General features: G+C 42.3%; 1 protein-coding gene across 1 annotated transcript in view; it reads left to right on the top strand.

The window, feature by feature from the left end:
• Nucleotides 1-20,313, top strand: part of SCD5 (stearoyl-CoA desaturase 5) — a 146,081-nt gene extending 125,768 nt beyond the window's left edge. The window contains 2 exon segments of the mRNA XM_081057488.1: nt 15,241-15,473; nt 18,823-20,313. Coding sequence (XP_080913614.1) covers nt 15,241-15,473; nt 18,823-19,013 — 424 coding nt within the window. The 3' untranslated portion in view covers nt 19,014-20,313.
• The last annotated feature ends 1,378 nt before the right edge of the window (nt 20,314-21,691 follow it).

Genomic DNA, 21,691 nt, shown 5'->3' with positions numbered 1-21,691 from the left:
TTCAAGCAAATGACAGGTAGTATAAACAATATCATTGGGTTCAAATACATGCAGTGTCGTGAAAGCTAAATATAGCAGTGTCTCATCTATTTGAAACTCAGCTCTTCAGTAATTTCTTTTCACTGGAATCAAGCCAGGAAACTGTAAATAGACAGAGAATCATTACAGTAGATGCTCAGTGCCAGATTCACATTATTTCATGGAATCCACTAAACTCCAAAGTGCATGTCCCACCCTCTAGCACCACAGAGAGAGATTTTGGCGTAAATGTCACAATCCTAAGAATTTTTTTTTCAGCTTTAGCACAGACGAGCCCTATCAGCTCTCACCCAGAGCCAATGTGTGAGCCCTATCAGCTCTCACCCAGAGCCAATGTGTTCTTCTTTTGCACACCGATTGAACAAGCTTAGCTCTCTGGTTTTCAATGCCTTCGAAGATTAAGCGAAACAGTTTAGAAGGGGACAGAGAAGCTACTGCAGGTGGGAACCCTGACAAATAGAAGTGACAGCTTAGCAGCATACCTGAAAATAAGGGAGGGATCAACAAGATTTAATTAGTAAATATGGGGGTGATCACTTTGTAGTGTATACAAATGTCAAATTATATTGTACACCTGAAACTTATATAATGATGTATAGTACTTTTACCTCAATTTTAGAAAGTAAAAATAGGAACTCAATTCTTATAATGACTGAGTCATGTCATGACTCGGTTAGTCAAGACCAAGAGCTCATCACACCTCAGCAGACACTGGGCAAAACTCAGAGCAGCCACTAATGTGTCTAAACTCGCTGTCATTGTATCAGACACCGGTGGGGCACCTCTGCGGACTGTCTGGACCTCCTCTGTCCTGGGACTTTTAGCCACTTGTTCTGTGCAGTTCTCTGTGCACCCCAGCACCTTGTGCTACTGAAAGCACCTTCCTCACACCTGCACTGTGTGTTGGGGCGTCTTGGAGCATCTCTATTGTGCTGGAGCCTGTGACACCTCTCAACGCGTATAATCACAATCCAGAAGTTTTGGGGGGTAGCAATGAAGGGGGAAGCTGGCAGATACATTCTTCCCCTGTTCTCCTCCCAGAGGGAATGTTCCAAAGCCCAGTTCTTCATATGGCCTCTTGGGTCCCACTAGGTTGAGATATCAAGCATTGGCCAGCTCAGTAGCACACTCTCCTATTGGCCCCCACCCCTTAACTGCCTCCCACATTCTCTTTCTCTGGACTGAGCTCCCTTTAGAAAGTAGTAGCTTATAAGCTTTTGCCTTAAGCCCTGCCTTCCATGAAACCCAGACTAAGACACCCATCACTATTAAAGTTGACCAAGTTTTTTCCATGCACTCTGTTTAAGAAGACAGAAAAATGAGTAATGATTTCCCCATACAATTTTTTTTTAAAGTTGGGGTAATTGAACATGTATACCCCCCAGCTAGCAGGAAAACTCAGCTATCCAAAATGATTGTCCTCTTGAGTCTTTACTGCACAGTTGTCCTGAAGGGATGTTGAATAATGCAATAACCACAGTTATTGCAGACTTATCAGGGTAGGCTTTCTGGAGGAAATCAACACTGAGCTGAGTTTTGGAGGCCTAAGGGTGGGAGCGTGGATGCTTTGGAAGGGTGGTGAGCTTGAATTTAGGAATGGAAACCCTCGGCTAGAAAGCATATGTTGTACACAAGGGTCATGCCTTTTACATGTGAAATGAAGAAACCATGTTGTATCAGCCTGTTTGTTTTGCCCTCAACAAGAAGAATGACCAGCCCACCTAATCAGTTCAGCTGCAGCAGTTGATATTAATCATGAAGATGCTTGAAATGACTCCATTGGCGCCTTTCCTGCACAGATTGCTCCCAGTGAGTAGCTTATCATTGATACTTTTGGAATTAAACTTGCTCCCTGTGGGGGTAGAGGATTGTACTCTGTCTGGATGATGTCCTTTAAGCACAAGAACCACATATATGTAAGCTAGAATGATCAAAGGAGTGAACACACACACACACATACACACACACTCACCCATCGAATATCACTGTAATTCCTTTAAAAATTTTATTGCTAAAAATAGTAAGGCAGACAATCTTATTTTTTAAAGGACCATTCTTTAAATTGAGTTAAATTTTCTTACTGAAATCTTAGGTCATATCCTAAAGTAAACAGAGAAAATCAAAGTTAAACAACATCATCAAAGAAAAAGTAGTTAACCTACAAATGTAGTGGACTTTGATTCCTTTGAGAACTGAATAGCTCTTTGAGAGTTTGATGAAAGCTATGGACTTTGTACCCCAGAAAAATGGAACACACAAGAGTTTGCATACAATTTCATGGATCTCCAACCGAGAAAAATGGTTTTGTTTTTTCCTGCAATGTTCAGTTTATCTCAGATAGCAAGGGTGACAGTGGGATGAAGTTTTAAGGGTGAAAGTGGAAATACAGCAACTTTGTTTTAAAAATTATTTTGTGAATGATTTTAATTGCTCATTTTCCTCATGCTATTCTATATACCAACAGGAGTTAGCCTGATCCCATAATTTATTGAGAACACTTGTTAACTAATCAGGAAGGGAGGGAGAAGAATGGGAGAGAGGAAGGACAGAGACAAAGACAGACAATCCTAGAGCGACATCAGTCTAACCAACTTTAATTCCTGTCAAGAGGACTAGAGAAGTTCTAAGTATGAAATAGTTATGAGGGTTAACTCATCTAATTGCTTTTGCCAAAGACAGATGGATCTTCACCCTCCATTCCTTCTAGTGCACGTCAATAATTCAGCTGCCTACTGGGCACCTATTTTGCTAACCAGCATTTTGTGTGCAGGGAACTGTGAGTGGTGTGAATTGTATCAAGACAAATCCTGCCCTCAAAAATCTTGCCCTCCACTTACTCTGATGGAATCAAAGCTTTGAAAAAGGAAAAAGGCCTTTTAAACCTTCCTTACAAAGTCTTAGCCATCAGCATGCCTGGGTATTTTCTTTAAGCACTTCATTGTTAATGAGGTAGAAATAATGCTCTTTGTGTTGAAATTCTGAAATGATTGTGTGTATCTGTTGAACTGCTTCTTATTGAACCAATGCAAGCTGTTTGCATTGACAAATTAAATTCAAATGGGTAGATGCAACTAACTTACACACTCAGACCTCCAAAACAAGTAAAGCGGAAATCAGAGAAAACTGAAACGTCTTTTTGCCACTGCATTGCAAGCTTCCGAAGGAGGCACTTTTGTGGAGCCTGTTTTGCTGTCTGCTTCCTTTGTGGGGGAGGAAAAACATCCACAAGAGAAGGATTATGCATTCTAGATGGTCCAATTAAGATTTTCTTCTACGGGAATCCTTATCATGAAGTAAAAGAGGGGAAGTGATGTCCAGACTAATGGAGGGTCAAAGACAAATCTGGAGTGATTGAGAGAATACTTCAAATGCAGCATTCATGCACTCTTTCACTTAAAGACACTGCAACACCAGAGAGGAAGAACCGTGAGCACAGCAGCAAAGGCCATTTTCAACTTAAACAATTCGAAGCGTCTGGAAGATTTTCTGAAAAACTCCAAAGAGCTGGAAGCCATCAATGAATGGGCTTCCATCTTCCATCTGCATCCAAATGAATCACATGTTCTACTTTCTATGGTCAGTACCAGAGGGGACAAAAGAAAGGGGAGAGAATGTTTCATGCATTTACAGACTACACCTGTTCTCTAAATAAATGTTTTCGGTGAGCATCCAGATGATTTTGTCTAGTCTCTTATAAGATGCAAAAATTGCAGGGAAAATAATTTCTGGCTAGGCTTTAAATGAAGTCACAAAACCAACCATGTTTAATCAAGATGCCAGTGACAGCTCATTGCTCATCATTACGATACATTTGTGGGGCTGTAATTTCTTTCTCACCCGTTGTGGTGTTTGTTTCCTTTCACGTTTCTTCAGACTGCCCCCCGTTGGAAGTTGGCAGCCCCCCTTGAAAGTCAGCAGGTCATTTTCCCTTCCTTCCTGCTTTAATAGATTTCACTCTCAGTATCTCACACACCACCAGCTCTGAACTGCTGTGCGTAGGGTTAGTCAAGCAATAGAAAGTGCTTGCAGACAGAGAACAACAATTTCTTTTTCATCTGAAGAAAAATGAGAGTTTTAAGATGTTTATCACACTCAGATTTTTGTTAAAAAATATATATATGAAATTCCAAATCCTTTCTTCTTGGTAGAACAAATTTTTGGCCTCCAGTCTATTTCTAATGTTTCAGTTCTGTTTATTGTGATCCAGTTTATAGGAATGAGGATATTCTTCAGATCGTTGAAGACGTTGGAAGGTTAGAGCCCATGTCTATATTGGAGTCCTATGTCTGAAACTACTTGGATTGGGGCATGGTGGTATGTGATGGCATTTGATTGTATGAAATGTACTCCTTATCTTTAGCTAAATGCTGGGAAGTCAATTGTGGCATTGGTATAATGAGGAATTGTGAGGTGGTGAGTGTGGAAACGTTTTCCAACATCCATTGTGGACATGTAAACTGTTACCTTAAAACTACAGAAAGCTGCTCCCAAGTTACCAGTAAAGTGAGCTTGAGTGCTTTGGCTTTTGTGTTTTGGGCTTAATGTGCATCTCTGGTTTCAAATCTGTAGAGGAGAGCCACTCTTCCTTGGGTCGTTCTTGGATTCAAACCACCCCCTTTCTCTAGCCCTTACTCTTTCCTTTTTGTCCCTGGATGATTTTAGGAGTCTTCTCCATTCCCAGAGTCTGAGTGTTCACAGAAAGACAGAGAGGAAACCTCGCACATTCCAAAACAAGACCAAAACTGTTAGAGCAGCTGTTAATCTTAAATACTGCCAAAATTTTAACCGTGTTTGTCAGGTCAGAGAGTGACCTGGAAGCTCATGTTCAGAAATCATTCATTTAAATTAGAGGTAGGAAACCTTACAGGACTGGTTCCGGATGAGCAAGAATATCTTTCGTCAAGTTGTTGGCTTTATAGCCACAATCCTGCCAATTCAAGAGATAAGTATCCAATGAAGAACCCAAAAGTAAGCTGCACACTTAATGTGTGGTTTGTGTGTTTTGAAAACCTTGGCATTTTTTTCTCTCATATTCTTTGCTCTACTGTAGTCTTTGCAGTGTTTTTATTTTCCTGAGAAGCTGAGAACTCGTAATTTTTTAACCAAAGTACCATTCATTTAATCATTCCACAAATACGTAGGAATGCTGCTATGTGTGAGTCTCTGCGAGATGCTGGAGAGTCGGGCTCTCGGCTGCCTTAGCTGACCCAGCAATACATCCACGTCCCAGGTCAGGTTACCCCAGAAGCTGGTTCTGAGACGGGTATTACATTGTAGGAAGTTTACTAGGGTGGGTTTTTGGGGTCGACACCTGTGGAAGAAGGGCCAGAAACAGGATTGGGCAAAAGAATATGCGCTTTGATCCATTTCAGTGAAGGCCTCAGCCAACCCTATGGTGAATGCTGAAGCTGGGACGACTCCAGAGTCAGCGAGAGTTGGGGCAATGGGACTAGGCCTGGGCCATGGCCAATTCCCCTTTATTGGTCAGGCACTGGATGCAGTCGTTAGGAGAAGGCATGCCCTAGGGCAAGGCAGCTCCCCCAGCAGAGACAGCACTGCCAGCAACTGGGAGATTAAGTCCTCTGCTCTGTCAACCTAAGGGCGTGGCTGTGTTTCTCAGCCTTCTTCCAATCACAGTTACAAGGTGACTATCTCAGGTCTGGGTGTCACTGTGAAAAAGCTGACACTATCTCTGCCTGTGTGCTCTTTCTGTTGTTAAGGAAAATATTCCCTCACTTCCCTCTCTTTCTTTTTTTATTATGGTAGAATGTATACAACATAATATTTATCATTTTAACCATTCATAAGTATACAATTCCGTGGCATTAAGTACTTATCACCACGTTATTGACTATATTCCCTATGCTTTGCTTTACCTATCCATGAAACAATAACATCCCTCTCCCTCTAGTTCCCAGCAACCTCTATTCTACTTTCTGTCTCTGTGAATTTGCCTATTATAAGTACCTCATATAAGTGGATTCATAACAATATCTGTCCTTCTTGTGTCTGGTTTATTTCACTAAGCATATTTCCACGGTCCCTCTATCTTGTAGCATATATCAAAATTTCATTCCTTTGGATGGCTAAATAATATTCCATTGTATGTTTATACAACATTTTGTTTATCCATTCGTGGATTGATGGACAGTTGAGTTGTTTCCACCTTTTCGCTATTGTGAATAGTGTTTCTATAGACATTGGTGTTCAAATATCTGTTCAAGTCCCTGCTTTCCATTCTTTTTTTTCTTTTCCTTTTTTTAAGAAAGATTTTATTGGGGAAAGGGAAAGGACTTTATTGGGGAACAGTGTGTACTTCCAGGTCTTTTCCAAGTCAAGTTGTTGTCCTTTCAGTCTTAGTTGTGGAGGCCGCAGCTCAGCTCCAGGTCCAGTTGCCGTTGGTAGTTGCAGGGGGCACAGGCCACCATCTCTTGCGTGAGTTGAACTGGCACCTATGTGGTTGAGAGCCCACACTCTAACCAACTGAGCCATCTGGCCACCTGGGAGCTGAGCGGCAGCTCATTGACTTCATTCTAGTTGCAGAGCGTATAGCTTGCTGGCCCATATGGGAATCAAACCGGCAGCCCCGTTGCCCAGAGCTCATGCTCTAACCAAGTGAGCCACCCGTCCACCCCCCTGCTTTCCATTCTTTTGAATACACACCTAGTAATGGAATTGCAGGATCATATAGTAATTTGATGTTTAACCTTTTGAGAAACTGCCAAACTGTTTTCTGCAGCACTTGCACCATTTTTCATTTCCCCCATCAATGCACAAAGGACCTAATTTCTCTACACCTACGCCAACATTTAGTTCCTGTTTTAAAAATTATAGCCATTCTTTCCCTCATATCTGTTGGCTATTATTGGCCAATTTCTAACTTAATTACTGGCAAAGTGAATGAGATCATCATGATTGCCTCAAACCAATCAGGACCCATGCACTGGGTAGAGTCCATTTCCCTGAAGAACATGGCTGCAAAGAGGACAGACAAATGGATATCTGAACAAAATCAGGGCATTCCAGCAAGAAAGAAAGCGTGGGAGTGAGTTATAGAGTTATAGAGAGGCTACCATCAATGTTTGCAATGGTGAAGCTTTAAAATATCAGTGCCCAGACCAGAAATTCTCATTCAATTGGATTCAATTGGTGTGCAGTGGGTTCCCAACACCAGTCATTTTTAAATGTTTGCCCACTTGATTCTAATGTGCAGCTTGGGATGAGACCACTGGTCTAGCAGGTGAGATGGCCCATTAAATCAGCAAGAACGAATACTAAGATTTGAGAAGTACAGCATGCTACAGAAACACTACTGGGGCACCTTGCCTGAAAGACGATAAAGGAAATCCTCCAAGAAAAGGTAATGTTTAGACTGATATTTGGAAAAGTCAGGTCAACCAGGCTGGGAAGACTGTCATAGACACAGGACACTCCTGCCTCAAGGTCTTAGTACTTGTGGTTTCCTTTGCCTGGAATCCTCTGCCCCATTTAACCATGTGACTAACTTCCCACTTCCTTCAAGTCTTTCCTTAAAAGCTTTGTGTCAGGAAGGCCTTCCATAGACATCCTACCTTTACTTCATATTCTCCTCTGCTTTATTTTTTTTCTTAGTATTTACCACTAACATGCTCCATATATTATCCATTTATACTGTTTATTAGCTGTCTTTCCTACCAGAAAAAATATATATATATAACCTCCCTACAAGAATACCCCTGCTCCCAAAGACGAGATTTTTGTCTGTTTTGTTCATTTTATATCTCCAGTGCTAGGACGATACCTGGCACATAGTAGGCACTCAATATATTTGTTAGTACTGTGTTTTACAGAAAAGAAACCTGAGTCTCAGTGCAATTAAATAATTTACAACATCACGTAGCTAGGAGGAAGTAGAAGAGTTGAGTAGTTAAATATTCTATGATGCTTTACAACGTAAAAAACCCATTTAACAAAAAGACAGTATAATATCAATGGCGCCCCTCCAGCCTCCCTCCCTACCACCAGTTGAAGAAAAGAAATCTTTTTTTTTAAGGTTTTTTTTCGGGGGGGAATATTGGGGAACAGTGTGTTTCTCCAGGTCCCATCAGCTCTAAGTAGTTGTCCTTCAATCTAGTTGCAGGGGGTGCAGCCTACCATCCCATGCTGGGATTGAACCGGCAACCTTGTGGTTGAGAACTCACGCTCTAACCAACTGAGCCATCTGGCTGCCCCTCTGGAAGCTCACTGTCTTCAATCTAATTGTGGAGGGTGCAGCTCACTGGTTCACGTGGGAATTGAACCAGCAACCCTGTTGTTCAGAGCTTGCACTCTAACCAATTGAGCCATCTGGCTGCCTCGTAAAGAAATCTTTTAAATGAGGAAGGATTGGGTGCTGGAAACTTTCTGGCATTGCTCTGTGGACCATTGAATAGGGCATTCAGATTTGAGTGTTTTAAGGTAGGAAGCCATCTCAGCACTTGTTCTGTGACAAGAAGGCCAGTGACTGTAATTAAATGCATACCAGCTGCTCAATGACAGTGGCAGGCAGGAGTAAGGAAGGGGTATGCAGCTATGTGGGATAGGCTGTTTGTTTGAAATGGTTGGAGAGAATTTTCACACAGTTATCAGCATCAGGACCCATCACTGGCAATCCCACCCAGATTTGCTGTGACTCCTAAAAATTCCTTCCTCTTTCATCCATTACATTGAACAGACAAAGAGGAATCCTAGCAGAATACAAGAAGAGCAATCAGAGAACAAACCTATAATTAGATCTTCTAAAACTTTTTTAGAATGAGGGCAGTGATTTTCATTTATTTATTTATTTATTTATTTATTGTTAGTAATTGTTTGATTTTTCAATTATAGTTGACATACATTACATTAGTTTCAGGTGTACAACATAGTGATTAGACATTTATATAACTTTGGATGTGGTTACCTGGTAAATCTAGTACCCATCTGACATCATACATAGTTATTACGATATTATTGACTATATTCCTTATGCTGTACCCTACATCCCCATGAGTACTTTGTAACAACAAATTTGTACTTCTTAGTCCCTTTCCCCAACCACCCTCCCAGCTGGCAACTATCAAAATGTTCTCTGTGCCTGAATTTATTTCTGCTTTGTTTATTTTGCTGTTTAGATTCCACATGTAAATGAAATCATATGGCATTTGTCTTTTTCTGTCTGACTTATTCCACTCAGCACAGTACCTTCCAGGTCCATCCATGTCACCACAGATGGCAAGATTTCATTCTTTTTTTACGGCTCAGTAATATTCCACTGTATATATGAACCACCTCTTCTTTATCCGTTCATCCACTATTGGACACTTAGGTTGCTTCCATATTTTGGCTAGTGTAAATAATGTGCAATGAACATATGGATGTACATGTCCCTTCAAAGTAGCATTTTGGGTTTCTTTGGTTAAATACCTAGAAGTGGGATTCCTGGGTCCTTCTTTGTCTCCTGTTGTAGCCTTTGTCTTAAAGTCTATTTTGTCTGGTATAGTATTGCTACTCCAGTTTTTTTTTCTCCTTTCCTTTCCATTTTTATGAAATATCTTTTTCCCATTCCTTTACTTTCAGGCTGTCTGTGTCTTTCAATCTGAAGTGAGTCTCTTGTAGGCAGCATATATAAAGGTTTTGTTTTCTTATCCATTCAGCCACCCTATCTTTTGATTGGAGCATTTAATCCATTTACATTAAAAGTAATAGTTGATAAGTATGTAGATGTTGCCATTTTATTACTCATAGTTTTTATCTTCTTATTCTTAAAGAAGTCCCTCTAACATTTCTTGTAATACTGGTTTGGTGTTGATGAACTCACTTAGCTTTTCAATGTCTGGGAAGATTTTTATCTGTCCTTTGATTCTAAATGATAGCTTTTTTGGGTGGAGTAATCTTGGTGATAGGTACTTACTTTTTGTCACTTTGAATATTTCATGCCAATCCCCCTGGCCTGCAAAGTTTCTGTTGAGAAATGAGCTGACAGTCTTATAGGAGCACCCTTAAAGGTAACTAACTGCTTTTCTCTTGCTGCTTTTAAGATTCTGTCTTTGTCTTTAACCTTTGGCATTTTAATTACGATGTGTCTTAGTGTGGGTTCTTTTGGGATCATCTTGTTTGGGACTCTGCATTTCTTGGGCTTGTATGTCTATTTTGTTTGCCAGGTTAAGGAAGTTTTCTGTTATTTCTTAAAATAAGTTTTCAATTCCTTGCTCTCTCTCTTCTCCTTCTGGTAACCTTATGATGTGAATGTTGGTGTGTATGATGTTGTCCCACAGGCCCTTTAAACTGTTCTTCTTTTTTTGGATTCTTTTTTCTTTTCGCTGCTCTGATTGGGAGTTTTCTGCTACCTTATCTTCTAACTTGCTGATTCAATCCTGTGCTTCATCTAATCTACTCTTGATCTCTCTAATGTGTTCTTTATTTCAGTTATTGTATTCTTCACTTCTGACTGGCTCTTTTTTGTGTTTTCTATCTCCATTTTTATGTTCCCTATATCTTTGTTAAAGTTCTCACTGAGTTCATCTACTCCTCCCGTAAGTTCATTGAGAATATAACCAGTGTTTTGCACTCTGCATCTGGTAGATTGCTTGTTTCCAATTTTTTTAGTGTTTTTTTTTTTTTTCTGGAGCTTTGTTCTCTTCTTTCATTTGGAACATGTTTCTTTGTCTCTTCATTTTGGCTGCCTCCCTGTGTTTGTTTCTATGTGTTAGGTAGGGCTGCTATGTCTCCCGGTCTTAGTAGTGTGGACTTATGTAGTAGGTGTGCTGTGGGGCCCAGTGGCTCAGTCTCCCTGGTCACCTGAGCTGGGTGCTCCAGGTGTGTCCCTTGTGTGATTGCATTGGGTATGCCCTCCTGTTGTAGTTCAGCCTTGATTGCTGTTTGCATGTCAATGGGAGGGACTGACCTTCAGGCTGACTGGTTGTGAGGATTGGCCATGACTACAGTGGAGGAGCTGTTGGGCAGGAGCTGACCCTACAGAGCAGAATTCGCTTTAGCAGAGCTCTGGTGCTTGGCCCTTCAGGTATGTTGCCCGTGGAAACAGCTGGGTGGTATTCCGGGTTGGTCTGAAGCTGGCCACTAGGTGTACCATCCCCAGAGCCTACTGGGAGGTGCTCTGCCATAGACCAAGTTCAGCTGCAGTCTGTGCCCTGCCCCAGGCCACCTGGCACGAGCCACAAAGTAATCTGCAGATGGCAGCCATCTGCGCTGGGCTTGCAGGTGCCTGGGATAAGACAAGCTACAAACTGAGGATGGCTCCCACTAGTGCCTGGCTTGGGGCTGCAAACCACAAGGTATGGGGCACACTGAGGCCAGGTGCTGCTTGTTTCAGTTTGTGAAACTTTGAGAGATTTTGGAAAGAATAGCATGAGCCAAGACATGTCATTTGTATGGAGAAGCCACTGAAAGCAGCTTGGCTGGGTCTTTGAGTTGGGTGGGACAGCATCTTAGGGAATCACCAGGGTAGGGCAAGATAACCAGGTTGACAGAGACTCAGATATGGTGGTCACATGTGTCTGCATGTTGGGACCATGGAGGACTCAACAAAAAAACAATGGATTCTACCAGTACTTGTGTCTGGGAGAAAACTGCCCCTCCAGCCCTTGCCCTGAAGCTAGACAATTCAGTTCCTCTCCATATGTCCCTGGTGCTTTTCGAGCTGTTGCCCCAGTGCTGGAGCTCAGAGTGAGTGAGTAAGTCCATGATTGGACTCTTAAGAGGAACTCCAGCCTCCCTCCATCTCACTCAGCCACAATCTCTTCTGGTTGTCACACCCAGTATTTGTAAGGATTTCTCTTTCTGGCACTGGAAACCTGGGCTGGGGATCCTGGTGTGGGGCTGGGACCCCACACTGCTCAGCAGGGACCTGTGCAGCCGAGATATCACTCCCTATTTTTAACCACTGCACATGGGTGTGGGGACTAGCACTTTCCACATCTCCACCTGGTCTCAAGGTAGCTGCTTCTGTACGTCCTTAGTTGTAGGTCTTCTGTTAAGCTAGACTTCAGGTGATTCTCAATGATGGTTGCTTTGTAGTTCAGTTGTCATTTTGATGTGGTTGTGAGAGGAGGCAAGCACAGTGCTTACCTACTCTGCCATCTTGACCAGAAACTGCGGGTAATGATTTTTAAAAAGCATGGGTGTGTTTTTTTGTTTTTTTTTTGAGGAAGAGGAAATTTAGCTGGACAGTGGTTGTGCCAGGAGGTGAAGCCCAGGCCTTTTTCTCCTCTCACTCCTCGCCACATTGCTGGCGCCATCTCTCCACAGGAACCCAGCCTTCTCGTGGAGTGCAATTTCTGGAACAAGAGCCCAGGCAGGCAGGTGGCTTTTCTAAACAGTTCAAAGGGAGGAAGCAAGGGCAGGGCATAAGTGGAAGCTGAGTTCTGTGGCCTGGTCAAATGGAGAAGGTGGGTTCCATAGGGCTAAGCAGAACAAAGGCCTCACACCTCTCTAAGCCGAAGGGTCCTCCTTGGCAGAGTGTGTCCCTCTTGAGTCTGCTGTGAGGAGTAATTGAGAGAAGACCTCTGATATGCTTAGCCTGGTACCCAACACAGGGGAAGTTCTCAATACATGAATTTTCTTTCTCCTTGTATTCAGAAGCAAAATGAGGGCCCCAGACAATGGCTCAGAACAAGAATAGGAGAGGCTTTTTTCAAAGGTCCTGGGATGTAACCCAGAGCCTCTTAAGTTGCAAAATGCCTTCCTTTGGCAATGTTCGGCTGCTTGTTTATCTCCTCAGAGGTGCAAACAAGGAGCAGCAGCAGACTTCGGCTGTAGGCATGTCTTCCATTTTCCCTTCAGAGCACCCTTCCTCTTCACATGCTAGTGTGAAGGGCACTTCATGCTTTACGCAAATCCCCTCTTCAGCTGCTGCTCCTACCCTACAGCTGTTGTCCTTTGTGGGCATTGTCTTTGCCCACATGGAATTCTGGGAATTGCCCATGCCCACCTGGAACTTCCTTGCCCAAGGGTTCACCCCTCCCAGAGGGCACCCTGAGGCCAATGGCTGCATGATGGGACAACTGTAAAGTGTCACCCAGCCCAGAGTTCCCCATTGCATCTGCTGAAATGCATTGTGTGAGCTTCTCCCTTGGCCCTGTCCTGTCTTTCTCCCTTCCTCACAGGTACCCCTCAAGAGCACTCCCCAGATGTCTTCTGCCCATGACTCTGGGGATCCCACTCTAAGACCAGCAGTCCCTTTGTTGTCTGTTGTCTTTGCCTCTCCAACCACACCCACTCATTTGATTTCCCAGGAACCCTGTTTCTACTAAAATGCAGCCATCTTGTAGCCCAATGACAGGAAAACAAGTGCTGGTCAGTTAATATGTTGCCCAATAGAAACAGTTATCATTATGAGAACTGATACTTATGTGCAGCTAGCAATCTACAAAGCACAATTGCACACATGATTTCATTTGCAAAGCAGAATGTCACGATGGTCTCCAAAGAGATTCTGCCTGGATTTGAATCTTGGTCCTATTACTTATTAGTCTGGTGACCTTGGGCCAGCTACATAACCTTTTGTTTCTCAACTACCATCTGTAAAATGGGGATAGTAATCGTCCTTTCCTCCTAGAGTTAGAATGAAATGAGTCAGTACACATAAAGGTCTCAGAATAGTCATGACACACAGTAAGCACATAGTGCATGTTAGCTATTCGTAGCTGTTAGTATTTGATCTTCACAAGAAACCCATGAAGTGTTACGATTACTGGGTTGGACATCTGTCTTGCTCTGCCTCATGCTCTCAGCCCACCTTTTCTCTCCAGCTGTTGCTGCAGCCACCTGCTGGCAGAGGTGTAACCCAACAGCATGTTGCTCAGCTGTACTGCTTATTTCTTACTTCCTGCCCGGCTTCTTTGCCACCTCTGACTGAGATGTCTGTGGAGTGCACTTAGCCATTCTGACCCAAACAAACGTGGAAATGTGAGGGAGCTAATGTCCCATGTGGCATGCCTGTAGCCCCTTTTTTTATTCCTTGAGAGAATAATTCTGAGGTAGAATCTGTCCCCTCAAGGTCCAACTTCAGTTGCGCATAGCAGCGGACACCCCTGGCGTGGCTTTCCCTCCTTCCCCGTTTCATTCTTCCCAGTCGCTCACTCCTGTAGTATGAGCTCACTTCCCAAAATATAAAACCTACACATGAACCCTTGCCTCATGCTCTGCTTTTTGGGAAATCATCTAACTGTGCACAAGAGGAGCATGAAAGAATAAAAAGAGGCCTGTTCAACATCCAGAATCAGACCTGGACTCAAATCAAAGCCTTCCATCTGCCGAATCTCATGCTCTCACACTGTGCCACCTCCAACTTGATAAATATGCCTCTTAACAGAGGCCTGAAAACTTGATTGGATGATGGGAGGCTGGGGAGGAAATCACTACCAACAGATAGCTTTGGACACTTTCATGTCACAGCCCGCCTCCTGACCCTGTATAGACCTGACCCTACATGGTCAGAGGATGGTGAACAGTGGCTCCACTTGACTGAAGCCTGGGGCAAGGAATGTGTCAAATTTGCCTTCGTATCACCAGCACTTAGGGGCTGGCATGTAGTAGGTGCTCAGTAAATTTTTGCTGGATGCCCAGGTCTAGAAATCAAACTATTGATAGTTTTTTTTTTAAATGATTACCTTTTATATGACTATGCCTGTTCCTGTACTTAGTGTTTATTTTTTATGCTGGTTTGGAATGTAATCTTTAATGGACTGAGAACATTTTAGGTAGTGGATTATTTTCCTTTTTTACCAAGCTAAATTAGCACAGAATCGTGTGCCTGAAAATTGATGAGGCAGAAGAAGAGTTAATAAAAATGAGCCCGAGGGGGACTGCCCAGGCTTGCATCCCCTAAAGATAAATTAAGCTGTCCAAACACCCTTAGAAAGAGGAGATAAGACCCTAACTGGAATAATCTGGTTTTAACGCCTACACAAACTGCTGATGCCTGCCCATTGTTTAAATTCCAGTCTCATTATAATACAATTAAAATAAAATATACATTATGGCTTGGTCCTTGTGGGTGTATGGGTTTGTGACCACCCCCCCCCCACACACACACACAGAGTGACACACAACACTTTTTATGCAGAAAGTGTTGAAGTTGCTGACCAGCATAATGTCTGACTTTTCCTGCCCCATGCCCTATTCCTCAGCCTATCCCCGCCACCAGAGCAGGTGCCCATGATAGCATAATATCCTGCCTTCCAGGTACTATAAGATCACCGTGGTGCTCATGTGCTTCATGCTTCCCACGCTGGTACCCTGGTGTATCTGGGGAGAGAGTCTGTGGAATGCCTACTTCTTGGCCTCTATCCTCCGCTATACCATCTCACTCAACGTCACCTGGCTGGTCAACAGCGCCGCCCACATGTATGGAAACCGACCCTATGACAAGCACATCAACCCTCGGCAGAACCCACTGGTCACTCTGGGTGCCATTGGTGAGTAGGGGTGTGAGAGCCAATGGAGAGAATGGCAGCTCAATTTTCTTGGCTTCTCATGGTTTTGTGGAATCTGTAAAAAGAAGCAGTGGAGTGAAGTGGAATGAACTTGGGCTTTGGTGTTAGAATCTTGGCTCTTGGACAAGTCCCTTAATCTCTAATTTATAGTCTTCTTATCTATGAAATGAGAATAGCAATGCCTGCTTCATAGAGATGTGGTGAGGATTAAGTAAGATACTAGTATGTGTAAATTGCTTGGAACAGTACCTAACACATGGTAGGTGATCAATAATTAGTCGCTATTATTTTTGTCAAGGAAATTTATCTAAAGAAGAGTAGCAGTAGACTTTTCTCTCCAACTTCCCTTAACACTCTCGCCTCAGCTGTTCAATCATTTGGCTGATCGTAAGAAAATACGCCTTCAAACAAAGAGATGGGAAAAAATGAGACTGTGGCATCTCATGGTGCCACAACATGGGTTTGGTAGAGCCCTGATTCCTTCACATACACTCTGGGCAAGTTATCTGGCTCCTCCACACTGTGTCCTCATCTGTAAAGTGGGGATAATAGCATTTACCTCCTCTGGGGGTTGTTGGAGGGTTGTATGAGTTAGCATATAGCGTTTGCAGCAGTGATTAGCACAAAATAAGCCTTCAGTGATGTTGTTTTTATTACTAGCCATATGGTCTTAGGCAAGTTACTTGTCCCTTCTGTGCATTTACATCCTCATTTTAAAATGTGGATAATCATAGCTCAGAGGTGTGAGGATTATAGGCGCTCATACCCATTAAAACACTTAGCACTGTGACTAACACGCACTAAGTGATTAATAAATATTAGTTATAGCTTTATAGAAGCAAATCAGGCTTCTTGGTAAGCTGAGCCTTGACCAAAGAGACCAAACCCAGGAAGAGAAGTTCCTACTGTTAAGTAAAAATGGTCTCCGCATCACTTAACAATGAGTTTCTACCACCACTCTGTTAAGGTTTTCCATTTATTAAGACCCCAGGGATCTTTTGTTGACAAGAGCCATGTAAGGTGGAATAAACACCAACTTTAGCTATGGGATAACGAGATAAGCAGAGAGAAAAGTGCCATGGAAAATAGGAAGAAGAGTTTTCTGGCCCTCCTATTGCTTTCTCCTCCTCTTACCCTTCATCTTCTAGAAAGAGTCTAATGAGGGGAGCCACATCTAGTGTTGACGCTGAGAGCAGACTGCAGTGGGGACAAGATGTACTGTTACCGTCTTATATAGAGATGATGGTCCAGGAAAACCCAAGGAATATGGCCAGAGCATAGTCCCTGAAGAACTGGGTATTGGTTTTAAGTCTACCCAGGTCAACACTGGACCCCCAGTCAATTTTCTAAATATGATGAGGATGGAGGGGCAGAGTAGAGAAGACCTAAATTAAGAAAATCGCAGACCAAAGATCAATCCATCTGATATACTCATTGTAGAACAGAATCCTTCAAATGTGGTGAATAGAAGAACTATATGACTTTTAGCCACTTAAATAGTAAAGCAAGAAACTGGCTGTTCTTCAAATGGTTAAAAATAGTTTCTACATGTACGTATATGATCCAGTAACTCTACTCCTAGATTTATACCCAAGAGAAATGAAAACGTATGTGCACACAAAAACTTGTATGTGAATGCTTATATCAACATTATTCATAATGACTAAAAAATGAAAATATTCCAAATGTCAATCAATTGTTGAATAAATACAATTGTATAAATACAATGGCACGATAAATGGTGGTATATCCATCTAATGAAATACAATTCAGCAATAAAAAGAAATGAAATACTGATACCTGTTCCCCCTTGGAAACATTAGGCTAGGTGAAAGAAACCAGTCACATAAGACTACGTATTGTCTGATTTCATTTATATGAAATGTTCAAAAGAGGTAAATCTATAGAGATTGTATTAGTCAGGGTTCTCCAGAGAAACAGAACCTCTGTGTGTGTGTGTGTGTGTGTGTGTGTGTATCTCAGTATATATACTGTTATATATATTACATATATTCCTCATAATAAATTTCCATATATATAGAAACAGTAGAATATCTATATAAACATAGATATATTCTATTGTTTCTGTAGATAGAGTGTGCGTGTGCCAGAGAGCGAGACAGAGAGAGAGCGTGCGTGCGAGAGACTGATTGATTTATTGTGAGGAATTGGCTCACGCTGTTATGGAGGCTGAGAAGTCCCATGATCTGTTGTGTGCGAGCTGGAAACTCAGGAAAGCCAGTGGTGTAATTATGTCCAGCCTGAGAACCAAGGGAGCCAATGGTGTAAATCCTAGTCCAAGGGCAGGAGAAGATGACAGATGTCCCAGTTCAATAAGTGAGTCAGGAAGAAAAATTCCTCCGTCCTCCACCATTTGTTCTATTCAGGCCTTTGATGGATTGAATGAAACCCACCCACGCTGGGGAGCGATATCGACTTTACTGAATCCACTGATTCAAATGCTAATCTCATCCAGCAACAACTTCACAGACATATCCAGAATAATGTTTAATGGGCACCCCTTGGCCAGTCAGGTTGACACAGAATTAACCATCACAGAGACAGAAAGTAGGGCTGGGAGGGATAGGAGATGGTTGGGGGATGACAGCTAAGGGGTGTGGGCTTTCCTTTTAGATAATGAAAATGTTATATTCGTTGTGATGATGGATGTACAACTCTGAATCTTCTAAAGGCCACTAAATCATACACTTTAAATGGGTGACTTGTATGGCATGTGAGTTATATTCCAATCAAGCTGTTTAAGAAATCAAATGAAAGAAGCCCTGAGATCCCCACCCGCCTCCTGAAAACACCTTTAAAAAAAGTAAAGGAGGAAAATCTATTCACTGGGAGGGATAGAATAAAATACAGGCAAATTTTGGATATTGAAAGATCCAATTCCTTACTTACCTATCTGAACGATTCTCATTTATCTCTTCCAAGCTCTCCCAAGAAGTCTTGCTCTAATGACTCCCGTCCAGAGAGGCTATTTTCCTTTTATGAACATGCATCAAAATGATGATCTGTTACCAGCTATTCAGCATTTTACTTAGGAAGTACAGCTCTGAAGTCATGGTAGCACGTCTCCAATTCATACAGGAAAATTTTGTGACTTTATGCCGTTATCTTTATTGTTGTTTTCTGTTCACATTTAGTTTTTCTAGCCAATTAAGTAAACAGCGTCCTAAGGCCAGGAACCAAATCCTATACTCTCCAAAGAGCCGCCTGACACAGCGTCTTGCACATGGTAGACCCTCAATAAATGAGTGCTTAGAAAATCTATGCAGAGAGGAGGTGAGTGGATTATTTCAACGCTTATTTTGTCTTCCAGGTGAAGGCTTTCACAATTACCATCATACCTTTCCCTATGACTACTCTGCGAGTGAATTTGGCTTAAATTTCAACCCAACCACCTGGTTCATTGACGTCATGTGCTGGCTGGGGCTGGCCACTGACCGCAAACGGGCAACCAAGCCAATGGTCGAGGCCCGGAAAGCCAAGACTGGAGATGGCAGCACTTGATCCTGGAGCTTCCATCAAATATGTCCGCTGTTGACACTTTGGTTCATGCCTTCTGTTACTATAGTTCTTTTGTCCATTGGATGGGGGGTGGGTGTAGAGGGTGGGAGGGAATGGAATCTATGTGGCTTGGGAATATTTTGTTTGTCTCAAAGTCAAGACATAACTATCAATGAGAAAAAATTTTTAAGTTAATGTAACTGATTTAACATTTAAAACGTGTACATGTGATTAAATTGCTGTAGGTACAATAAGTCAAACATACATTGTCATGTGCTTGTGCATAATGTTAACCCTGATAGGATGAATGAATTTAATATTCTTTCAGTAGGATTCAGGAAAGCATTTGTTTTCTTTTCCATCAGCTAACCCAGAATTATTTTTAAACACACTATCTGAAGGAGCAGAGAGGCAGGGTAGAAGACAAAAAAGGGGAGGCCTAGTAGTAACTAAAGAATGTTTCTGTTTTGTAATTATTGTGTGTGTTTCTATTGTTTTTTAAGTTAGAGAATTGAACACTTCTTAAAATGAGATACAGAAAATGTCTTTTTTTGGCCCTGTTTACCACTTGTTAATGTCCCACTGTCTTTGCTTCAAAAGAGATCTGTTTACTGCCCAGCTAGTTTCATGCCCAGCCGACCCTATAAATCAATGCCTGTTTATGTGTTTGATATTTTTCTGTTTGCTATTGTCATTTTAAAGGTATATAACTCAGATGTGCCAGACATCAAATTAAGCTCAAATTAAGATCTCATTTCAATGTTTAGGTACCTAATTTATATTCTAATTGATCCCAGCCACTATGCATGTACTTTAGCTGCTTCTGCAAAATAAGCATATTAATTTTCCATACCAGGCCATCAGATCTTAATAACCAACAATTGTCTAGAACTCAGTGTCTACTAATCTTTCACTTGCATGCAGCCTTCATTGATTTTGCAGCAAAGTATAAAGTGATCATTCTGTAGCTTCTAGATTAAAAATTTGTGTGTGTGTTAAGTTGCCTTGTAAAGAGCATGTTGAATTGATGGGACTGTGAGCCCTTTATGTTAGATGTTAGAGCAAAAGAAAGGCTTATGGTGTTGGCATTGGAGCCCTTTGAAAATAGATCTTTTTAGGAAAGATGTAGAATTTAAAATTAAAATTTTAAATTTTTGAAAAAGAAGTGACACCAATAGAAAATTGTCATAATGAAGTTCTTCATCCAGCAGGTGTTTAACAGTGTTCTTTTGCCATTAATAATGTGTAAACTATGAGTGATTTACAATAAATGATTATGAATTTGTTGGTGTTCTTGACCAGATGTTAAGTGTTGTTTAAAGAATGTCCTCTCAAGGGTGCCTGATGTTTCATGATGACCATGTGAGTCACATTTGATTTGGGCTCTAGACTAACAAGTGCCCCTAAGACCAGGTCTCTCGTATCCCATCTGCCATGGGCATAACCAGAGGGAAAATCAGCAAGTTTCACTTGAATGCAGAACCCCCAGTGATGTCATTCCCTATTTCTCACTCACCAACACTGTCACTTGTGCTACATCTAGCCGATAAGCGGGAACCTCTACTCCTAAGAGTACAAAGGCTCATTGTCTTCCCAGAGCCCCATCAGCCCCAGTGGTGACCAGAGGTGGGGGAGATGGACTCAACTCTCACTCCAGTCCTGCCTCTCTCAGCTTTACCCCTCTGCTGTCTCAGACTCTGCCTTTCTTTTGCCCAGAAGCAACTGTGCCCGTGCCATTAGGTAGCAACTACTTAGCCTGCCTGCAGTTGAGTGGGATTCCAGCCGTTAATACCTGACCAGATATCATCTTGCAAGGACCCTCTGGATATAATTGCGGCATTTTTTTCAGCAGTTTCATATTCCAGTCACATATTCCTAAGACCTTGTATGGAGTGTTGGTAGCGTACAATTGTATTCTAGCATTAGTTTGTATCAGCATGACCTAAAATGGCTCTGATTGGGAATGTTTCTGTGAACCTTTGATCCCGAAAGTATTAAATTTACTTACTTGTCCAATAATAGAAAAAGATTACCTTTGGAACAGCTATTTAGAATCTTCTCACCAAAGGAGGGTATTTCCCAGCGAGTCCAAATAAATCCAGAAGCTCGCTGCTCTGAACCTGGGCGCCACGTCCTTATCTGCAACAGTACCATGAATGAGATACAGATTGGGATGATCTGGATGAGGGAGTGAATAAAGGTTAGCTCACTCTAGAGTTGCCATCTTGGCGTTCTCAGCAGCACTGAAGGGAAGAAGCAGCAGCCCTGGGAGGAGACTCCCAAGCCTATCCAAGGTGGCCCTAACGAGGTTGGTACATTTTTTGAAAAGTTCCGTTTCCAGTAAGGAAATATCCTGTCTTTAATCTCTTGGGTCCTACGAGACTTATTTCAGCAGCACTGACCCCTGCATTTAGGTGAGTGGAGCCAAGGAGAAGCTGCCCCCACAGTGCTCGTACACAGAGCGAGCCTGGAGTGACAGCTAGCTCACGTGCACTGCCAGCTGTGCTACTGGCATGGCCTGGAGAAAAATCAGTCTTTCTGGATCCAGTTTTCTCATCTGCAAAGAGTAGATGAAACCAGACTCTTGATCTAAACTGCTGTGTTACCTAGGACGTGTTTTCAGGCTGAACAACGTGAAAGTACCATTTACTAAGCTGTGAACCTCTCTGAACGTCAGCGTC

The sequence above is a fragment of the Rhinolophus hipposideros genome (genome assembly GCF_964194185.1).
Source record: "Rhinolophus hipposideros genome assembly, chromosome: 1".
Lineage (NCBI taxonomy): Eukaryota > Metazoa > Chordata > Mammalia > Chiroptera > Rhinolophidae > Rhinolophus > Rhinolophus hipposideros.
The sequence above is the reverse complement of the archived record's forward strand: the minus strand, read 5'-3'. Positions and strand labels throughout refer to the sequence as shown.